The sequence below is a fragment of the Phalangium opilio genome, unplaced genomic scaffold (genome assembly GCF_054372755.1).
Source record: "Phalangium opilio isolate 3A_F unplaced genomic scaffold, DU_Popi_V2 ptg001304l_1, whole genome shotgun sequence".
Taxonomy (NCBI): Eukaryota; Metazoa; Arthropoda; class Arachnida; order Opiliones; family Phalangiidae; genus Phalangium; species Phalangium opilio.
The window spans coordinates 30,423-39,809 of record NW_028324256.1 but is presented as its reverse complement, the minus strand read 5'-3'; the positions used below and the strand labels follow the sequence as shown (position 1 = coordinate 39,809).

At 40.5% G+C, this 9,387-nt stretch overlaps 1 protein-coding gene across 1 annotated transcript; it reads right to left on the bottom strand.

Moving 5' to 3' along the window:
• Positions 1 to 1,351: 1,351 nt before the first annotated feature.
• On the bottom strand, positions 1,352 to 4,336 carry LOC149583930 (uncharacterized). The gene is made up of 5 exons (XM_089863950.1): positions 3,511 to 4,336; positions 3,138 to 3,443; positions 2,619 to 2,930; positions 1,991 to 2,554; positions 1,352 to 1,938 (listed from the first exon to the last, which is right to left on the bottom strand). Exons 1-5 carry the CDS (start codon positions 4,334 to 4,336, stop codon positions 1,352 to 1,354), a joined length of 2,595 nt encoding a protein of 864 aa, XP_089720076.1.
• Positions 4,337 to 9,387: the final 5,051 nt, after the last annotated feature.

The following is a 9,387-nucleotide window of genomic DNA, read 5'->3' as shown; positions in this document are numbered from 1 at the left end:
GTGACTTATGCTTGAATAAAGCAAATCCAATTAATTTGCCTTAATTATACTAAGAGTAATGAAAGAACTTTTCCTTACTCCATTCGAAATGGATTTTAGATCGTCGAAGGCTCCCATTGGAGCAGCGATGAAGGTCAGATTTTTTGCAGATAGCATTATTCGATATGTGTACATGAATGGAACTGTGCAGATTGGAGTAAATCCCATCTCAACCATCTGAGCATATCCAAAATCGGTTTCCCTCATGCAAGGTTAAGGCTCCATATTAATGGAATCATTCTGAAATTGAAGAATTGAACAAAAGAATTAACGCATGCAGTTTACCCGTAACAGTAGTTCCCTTTACAGAGATTCTCGTAAACGCGGTGTACTTTTACAGAAGTTCCCTAAAGAGCTGTACAACCAGGATGTCTTTTATGATAATGTTTGTGTTCGGTGTCGTGAGAAATTAATGCGCAGTTGAAGTAAACAAAAAGAACTTTTAATCAATGTAAGAATTTGAAAACAAGTATTGTAAAATCAAAAACTATTTTGCTTGTATGAGCCGAGCGAATTTCTTTTAAGGGAGTGGAATTCGCGACTGACGAAAATATGTGATAGAAAAAATTAACAAAAGGGACAGGTACGGGTACAAGAGTCCCCGCGAAAACCCGTTCTCTGCCTGTCATTTTTACAGGTTTTAGGGCTTGGTCGTAGGGTTAAGAATTTTTACTTTTGCGAGAGATCGGTATCGAACATTCCGCCTACCTTGAAATATTCATTTCAATAGAAAGTGTAATTAGTCCAACGGTAGTTTGCAAACCTTGACGACGGGACTTGTTAATTCTTTTTCTGTTGCCGTCTTTACTGTGACCACTCTCACCAAACCATCTGCTCCTGGATGCAGTTGAAGAGTCGTGCCATTCTCCATTTGGTGGGAGGTTGATCCTCATCTTTGAGTAATACTAGATCCCCAACTGCTAAGTTAGCTTTGGCTGCTGCCCATTTTGGTCTTTGCTGAAGACGAGATAGATATTCATTGCGCCACCTTCACCAGAAGTGCTGGAGCAATTGTTGGCTTAGTTGCCACCTGGAGAGGCGATTGATCTTTTCCCCGGTTAGATCAGGTTCAGGAATAGCAGTTATGGGTCCTCCAATTAAAAAATGTCCAGGTGTTAAAGCAGTGAGGTCGTTGGGATCGGTGCTTATGGCTGTTAAAGGACGGGAGTTTAAGCAAGCTTCGATTTGACAAAGGAGAGTTTGCATTTCTTCGTAAGTTAAATTTGCGTTGCCAACTACTCTCTTCAGATATTATTTCACGGATTTTACGCGAGCTTCCCATAAGCCTCCCATATGTGGTGCTGCTGGCGGGTTAAAATGCCATGATATTCCTTCGTCGGCTAGCCACCCTAAGACTTGGTTTCTGGTGTGGCGTTTTTGCGATGACTTTCAAAAACTCACGCATTTCTCGATCAGCTCCTATGAAATTTGTTCCACAGTCGCTGTACATGCTCTGGCATTTTCCTCTTCGAGCGACAAAGCGTTTGAGTGCGGCCAAGAATGCTGCTGTGGTCATATCACTTACAAGTTCTAAGTGCATGGCTCGAGTCGTGAAACAAACGAACACAGCTAGATAAGCCTTGTACATCTTGTGTATGCGGCCCTTTATGACGCGAAGAAGAAATGGTCCAGCGTAGTCCACCTCACATTGCAGGAATGATCTGGCTTTATTTACTTTCGCTGAGGGTAAATCGCCCATCATTTGTTGGACAGTCATAGCTTTTTGACGAGTGTAGCGAATGCATTTCTTCATTTGATATCTTACTGCATCCCTGATGCCAATGATCCAAAACCTCTGTTGAAGGTTTGCTACGATAAGTTGTGATCCACCATGGAAGCTTTTCGTGTGCTCATAGTTTATTAGGAGATCCATTAAACGACTTTTTCGCGGAATAATTGCTGGATATGTCTGGCTCAAGGGTAAATTCGCGTTTCGCAAACGACCACCAACTCTTAGGACGCCATGTCGACCCACGAACGGTTGGAGTGGCAACAGTTTGCTTTTTGGTGAAATGGGAATTCCCTTTCAGCTGATTAATCTCCTTGGGGTAGTGTTCGGACTGTACTACCTTGACCCAGTGATAAAGTGCATCATCCAATTCTTTGGCTGACAATGGCCCCTTTGTCCAAGCATCTTTTCTTGGTTGTTTGAAATTGTATATCATCCTGAAGATTATGGCTGTGACTCGGATTAGTGTTCTTAGAGAAGAATAGGGAAAGAGTAATGTGCCTTCGGATTGGTATCTAGCCATGTAGACCTTGACAATTCTTTCCTCAACGAGACAGTATTCGGATTCTTCCATCTGCTGTTCAGGTTCCCTTGAAGTATCATGCGAAAGCCATTCTGGCCCATGCCACCATAGAGAAAAATTGCCCTCGGGCTGACATTCCCCTCGATGCGCAATCAGCTGGATTTGCGTTGCCAGCCACGTGTCACCATTGTGCGTTTGGAAGGGTTTCTTGAACTTCGGCGACACGATTGGCGACAAAAGTTTTCCATCTGTGTGGAGGTGCTCTTAGCCATGAGAGAACGTTGTTTGAATCTGACCAGCAAACAATTGTAACAATGTCTGTTGTACTTGGAAGTGCCTCTTGGATCAATTTTACCAATCTCGCGAGTAAAAGGGCGGCGCAGAGTTCGAGCCTCTGTACGTTTACAGTTTTTGTCGGAGCGACTTTTGTTTTTGATGCGATAAGTTCCACTCTTATCTCGCCAGACGAACTCAGAGTTTGCATGTATACAGCTGCGGCGAATCCTTTCTCCGAAGCATCACAAAATCCCTGTAGACTGCGGCTCTTCAGCTCTCTTTGAGATACATAGCGAGGTATCCGTATCGTTTCAATAGATGGCAAATCGTTGCGGAAAGTTTGCCAACGATAGACGAACGACTCTGGTAACGGGTCATCTCAGTCTTGTTGCTGTTTCCAAAGATCTTGGATAAATATCTTTGCTCGTTAGATGACTGGAGAAAGTAATCCCAAAGGATCAAAGATTTTTGCAGTATCGGATAGGACCGTTCTTTTGGTGATGGTACTGCGATATGATGGTGACGTGACTACATATGAGAAGTCATCTGTCCCCGGTGTCCAAGGCAAACCTAGTGTGGTAACTGAAGCCTTGTTGTCAAACAATATTGGTATTGGAATTTCTTGTTTGTCAGGAGAAATGGATTCGAGTAGAGCTGGTTCATTTGATACCCATTTTCGAATATCAAATCCCGCGCTGGCTGCAGCGTTCAACAATTCCTTTTGTATTTGCAACGCTTCTTCGATGTTGTTGGCGCCCGAGAGCAAATCATCCTTCGAAAAGTCTTTTGCTAGTTTTTCTGACGCTCTAGGAAAGCTTTCTTTGACCAGAAGAGCTAGCTGTTGAAGAACATTAGTGGCAAGATACGAAGCTGATCCTGTACCGTAAGTAACCGTTAAGAGTTTATAGTCTTGCAAAGGTTCAGTTGGACTTGGCCGCCAGACTATTCTTTGGAAGTTTGTGTTCTTCGGGATGGACCCATATTTGGCGGTACATTTTAGCAATATCAGCTTTCATTGCAATAGCGTGAACGCGGAAGCGAATAAGGATGTTTACTAGGTCGTCTTGTAGTTTGGGACCGACTAATAAAATATCATTGAGAGATATGCCATTTGATGATTTGGCTGACGCATCGAATACGACCCGTGTTTTAGTTGAGCTACTTTTCTCATTTTGAACTGCGAAATGAGGTGAATAGTAGTTGTGTGCTGCTGATTCGACATCCATGAGTTGCATGTGACCCAGCTGGACGTATTCATTCATAAAGTTCTTGTAGGCTTCGTAAGCCCTTGGATTGCTTTGTAATCGACGTTCTACGTGATGAAAGCGACGCATGGCTATCTTCCAAGACTCCCCTAGGGTGTTGGGTTCGGCCTTGAAAGGAAGTCGAACCATGTATCTTCCAGTTTCATCCCGATAATGAGTTTCAGAGAAATGTATCTCGCATTGTTTTTCTTCGGGGAGCAGTACCTTTCGTGTGGGCAGCTCTTCTAATTCCCAGAATGTTCTGACTTGTTCGTCAATTGTGCAGTGATGAATTTGTATTTCTGGTCTAGGATTGTCAGTTTTGAATGGGCCAGAAATAGTCCATCCGAATATACTATTGACAGCGCTTGGCATGTTGCTTGGACCCTTGCACTGTCCATCGATAATTATGTCTAAGTACACGTCTGCACCCAGTAAGATATCCACCTCCTGGGGAGTGTAGAATTGGGGATCGGCTAACTGAAGTCCCTTGAAATGAATAAAGGAGCTAGGATCCACTTCCATGCTTGGAATGTTCTTCGTTAGCTTCTTTAGTACTAACGCCTCTACTTTTAGTAAAGCCTTTTTTTCCCGAGTAGAAGAAAGTTCTAATTCAACTATTCCGCGAGATGACCCTCGGACTGAAGCTCCAATGCCCCCAATTGAAACGTCAATGTTTGTTATCGTTATTTGCAATCGTTTGGCTCATTTTTCAGTGATGAAGCTTGCCTCTGAGGCTGAATCCAGCAAAGCTCTAGCTGGATGAAATACTTCTTTGAAGTCCTTGACCAGAACCATTGCGGTTGACAGAAGAACTTGAGAGTTACTCTTTTCTCCCCTTGAGATATGGGAAATAACTTCGGGTTCGATGTGTGCATCAGTTTTCGCTTCCGTTTTTGTTTCTGCGTGAAGCAACGTATTATGTCTGCTGGTACATAAATTGCAGTGACCTGATTTGCAATCTGGACTTGAGTGGTCACGCCGCAAGCAATTGAAACACAAGGATTTCTTTTTTACTAGGTCCCAACGTTCGTTGACTGACACTTTGGCAAAAGTTGAGCATTTGTAAATGCTATGCTCTGCTTTACATATGGGACAGTTTGCTCTAGTGGTCCCTACATGGGTTAGTGCTGATCTTTTAGCGTGAGACTGTGGTTTTGCTTTGACACTGCTTTCTTGAGCCGCCGCCATCGCTCGAGAACGTTGTTCGAGGAAGGTTCGGAGGTCGTCAAAGGTTGGTGCGGTTGTACGGCTTAGTGAAAGCTCAGACTGACGTCTTGATTCTGGATCTAGTCTTTCCTTTACAATAAAGACGAGAATTGAGTCCCAATGTTGAACTGGTTCGTTCAGCACCTTTAGAGAGCGGATACATTCTGAAGTTGTATCGAGTAGCTTTCGGAGTTCCGAAGATGATTCTTGATTGACTCGAAGCTGTGTAAATAAGCGCTTTAGTTGAGCATCGATTAATTCACGCGTATTATTGTATCGATTCAAAAGAATATCCCACGCTTCTGGGTAATTTGCATCCGTAGTGGGGATGGATTTTATTAACAGAGCGGCTTCGTCTGTTAGTGCGGAATGATAACCAGTCTACATAGTTACCTCCAAATGTCGGTAAATCTAGTTTTTGCAGTCTAATATCGGCACTTGGCGCGCTTGTTTGAGCGGTAGTACTGGAGGCCGCTGCTGAGGCTGTTTGCGTTTGACTTAACTCAGAAGCAAAAAATATGTTTACCGTTTCGAGTCGTTGGATTAAAGCGTTATATTCTGCTTCTTTAGGTTGAAAATCAGCTGGAAGGCACGTAGTGATTATATTTTGTTGTAAATGACGCAAATCCAATATTAACTGTTCACTTTTGTTCACGTATAATTTTAGTCCTGCTTCACCCCATGGTTGAGAAGCATGTCCACTAACAATTGTTTCCAATCGCGTAATTTGGCCTTTGATTGCCCTTCTTTTGTGCCGCAATGCATCCATAATTCTAGAGTTAAAGTTGACGTTGATTGTTCATTTAACACGCACAGTTTTCACGATTTTCCGAAAATTTGCCGGTTCACCTCGAATATGTTGATTGATTTTTGGATAATTCTGTTAATTGCGAACAGATCCGGCTCGACGGACCAAAATATGTTCGGTGTCGTGAGAAATTAATACGCAGTTGAAGTAAACAAAACGAACTTTTAATCAATGTAAGAATTTGAAAACAAGTATTGTAAAATCAAAAACTAATTTGCTTGTATGAGCCGAGCGAACTTCTATTAAGGGAGTGGAATTCGCGACTGACGAAAATATGTGATAGAAAAAATTAACAAAAGGGACAGGTACGGGTACAAGAGTTCCCGCGAAAACCCGTTCTCTGCCTGTCATTGTTACAGGTTTTAGGGCTTGGTCGTAGAGGGTTAAGAATTTTCACTTTTGCGAGAGATCGGTATCGAACAGTTTGGTTCGGTTATAAGGTAAGGTTAGGCTACGTTATTTTAGCTTCGATAATGTAGGTCAGGTAAGCCTTAGGATAGATATGGATATTCTAAGTTCAGTAGGTTTAAAATGGAAAAAATTAGGTGAGATAAGGGCATGATGATCTATTTGCAGTACTTATTAGGTAAGCCTACTACAGGGCTAAGATTTGTTCAAACCTGTAATTTAACAGAGCTATTTCCCAAAACTACATCAACTTTTTCTAAAATGGCACGTTTTAAACCATGCCGCTATTTTTTAGAACCGCGCTCGACATTTCGGGTTCTGCTTTTCTGGAAAATCTCACGCTAGTTATACCCGGTAAAACTCTCCCAGAAGTTCCTTGCCTCAACTCAAATCCCCCCCCAGCCTCGGCGGATGGTGAAAAGTAGTCGTCGTTCGAGATATCTATAACCTTAAATATTCTATTAAAGGCTTATCCTTTTTTGAAGTTTTCACGTAACCATGTAACAATTGATAACCAAGGCGCCAAAAAAGACGGATCTCTGGGTACAGAAACGAGACGTTTAGGAGTTGTCATGGTACAGAAAAAAATGCTTGGTTTCAAGTTTGGGCCAAAAACATTTCTCAAAAGCATACTTCTCCAGTCAGAGAAAACGGAAAAATAAGTATATACAGCAAAAGTAGACTATAGCTAATCTATTAATGCTCTAGCAATTCTGTACCTCGTTTAAGAATCTTTTACAAAGAGGTTTTGATTCATACCATAGGGTATTAGTCTAGCCAAACGGCTTCTTGTTGTTACACCATAACTTGAAGCCTACTTCTTTTTCTACTCAATAACACATTTTCAAAAAAGACATCTGTTCAAGCGTAACAAGGTCGTCAATAGTCCAGATATTCATAAGCACGCGGACAAAATAAAGTAAACGATTTCTTGTGAAATCTCTCTTCTAGGGAGTGAAACTGTAGAATTCGTACAAAAAGTGGTCAAACTCATCGAAACGGAGATATTTTTATTACAAACATTTTTCTATATTTTTGCGCTCATTTTGAATATCTTACTTACATTTCGAAGCCATTCATCCGAGTCCATAGTAGGGGTGAACCTTTAATATTGAACACAATTAGGAATGCGCTTTCCTAGAGATACCCTGAGCGTATGAAGGAGTGGCCCCGAGCCATATGCTCGCGAACGAGGGAAAAGTACTTTTGACCGCATTGAGATGGGGTTGCAAACACTTAAACCAATGCAAAAATCTGGCGACTATGTGGCGGCTCTAATACGCACAGTGCAATTATTTACACAATTCTTAAATATGAAGGTTCTTAACATAATACTAGACCATTTGTAAGAGCGGTATTTTCAGAATACAAGTTTTTGCCAGGTAAAGAAAGACAGGTTCATTTGGCCAAAAGGGGGTTAGTAAAAGACCCTGAGGGTTCGTGTCACCACAAAGCCACCAACAAGAACTATTCAAGGTCTTTTGAGTGGAAGGTTCCATGGGTTAACTCTTAAAACCTTCCCCACTACAGTGAAAATAGGCTGAAGCAATAATATTTAACTGACATTTGGAAAATAACAATGAAATCAAAATATGATTAAAAAGTAATCGGTTTCCTCTGGTGCTCAAGAAAAACTGTTAAGATTACGCCTTCCTTTGGGTCCATAGCTAAGACATGTATTCCTCCTTCATTCGCTCTGCGGGTCTACTTTACCTGAGACGTTTCGTGTGTTCAAAAATGAAATACCAAACTCGAAGTGCGGAATCGTAAGGATAATCCCAGGGTTTCTAGAAAAAGTTTTTAATCTTAAAATACAGCTTTTACTGAAGTGCATTAACTCTACAACTGAAACCAGGCTCCATTAAAACAAAATACTTAATTTTGATGTCGGCAATTTTATTGAAAAAAAAAACTGCAGCGAATATCCAAATAAAGCCATAGAGTTCTGGTTCATTTTTTGCAGGTAAATTTCAAAATGGTTTAAATAATTTAAAATAGAAACGGTTTTCTCAAGTGCGCAAGGTTTTTAATATTTTTATTAAAATAGCTCGACTAGTTTCGGCTTGATTATTGGACTTTCATTAGGAGTATTTATTGGGTGCTTTTTTGATTAGATATATCTTTCTGTGTTGTTCGTTAACTGTTTTGATAAACAGAATTAAATCAGGATTCTTAATATGTGGATAAAATTTCCGGTAGGTTAGTTTATAAACAAGTTGAAAAACAACAAAATTACATCAGCCGAAGCACTTGAAACCTACCTCGAATGAGGTAATTGGCTTATCTACCTTATGGACTTGACACTGACTTTAATACCTGTTTCCTGTTTCTAACACTTACTGGGAATCTTACAATAAATATATGCATAAATGCGTAGCTATTATTCTTTATTAACTATTATTGTCAGACTTAGAGGCGGTTTTAACTGAACCGAAAACAATAAAATCGTCATTTCTGCTCTTTTAAAAGTTTTTATTATGTAATTTAGAAGCTAGAAACGAAACACCCGATTAAACCAAACATTTTGGGCTGTTTAAAACTTTCAGTTTCGGATACGCTTAACTTACCTTTTCTTCCGGCCATTGTACAGTAATATTATACACTGTTTCATTCATGTTTCACCAAGTGAAATGTGCTAATTAGTGCTGGATTAATCACTTTGGATTTTTTTCCACATCAAAAACGAGGTCGCGTGAAAAACACGGAGAGCTAGTTAACATTACACTCTCGAGCCACGCCTGCGTGAGAATATCTTTAAATATAAAGTGCAAACTTCGACCTATTTACGCGTAATTCATCTCTAAACACAAATCGAACAAAGGATTTTATAGAACAGTTCTACATGGAGTCATCATTTTCTAGTTTTGGCAATCACGGTGCTAGATACTGTTATAATCAACTGTCTAAAATCCCAATACCAAACTGGAACTCGAATTGTTGAGGTTAAATTACACGTAAAGAGGGGAAGAAACAGCAATCAGAATATATGATGTCGTACATCACGCTATTTAAATTATGAAATTTTGAGAGAGCTCTTCTCTCACGACTATTTTCTAGTTTCGTGCTATTAAGTCTAGTTTTCTTATTTCTCTATAAGTCTGCGCAGAAGCCAGCTTCTAAAATCACTATTCACGGGAAAAATTATTTTATT

What these genes read in the sequence shown, in the direction of transcription:
- LOC149583930 (XM_089863950.1), bottom strand. Translation starts at nt 4,336, where the DNA reads ATGGAAGTGGATCCTAGCTCCTTTATTCATTTCAAGGGACTTCAGTTA. An exon ending in GGCTTCAGTTACCACACTAG is followed by an intron (nt 2,931 to 3,137) that starts GTTTGCCTTGGA and finishes ACCCGTTACCAG; the next exon opens with AGTCGTTCGTCTATCGTTGG. An exon ending in GTCGACATGGCGTCCTAAGA is followed by an intron (nt 1,939 to 1,990) that starts GTTGGTGGTCGT and finishes AGACATATCCAG; the next exon opens with CAATTATTCCGCGAAAAAGT.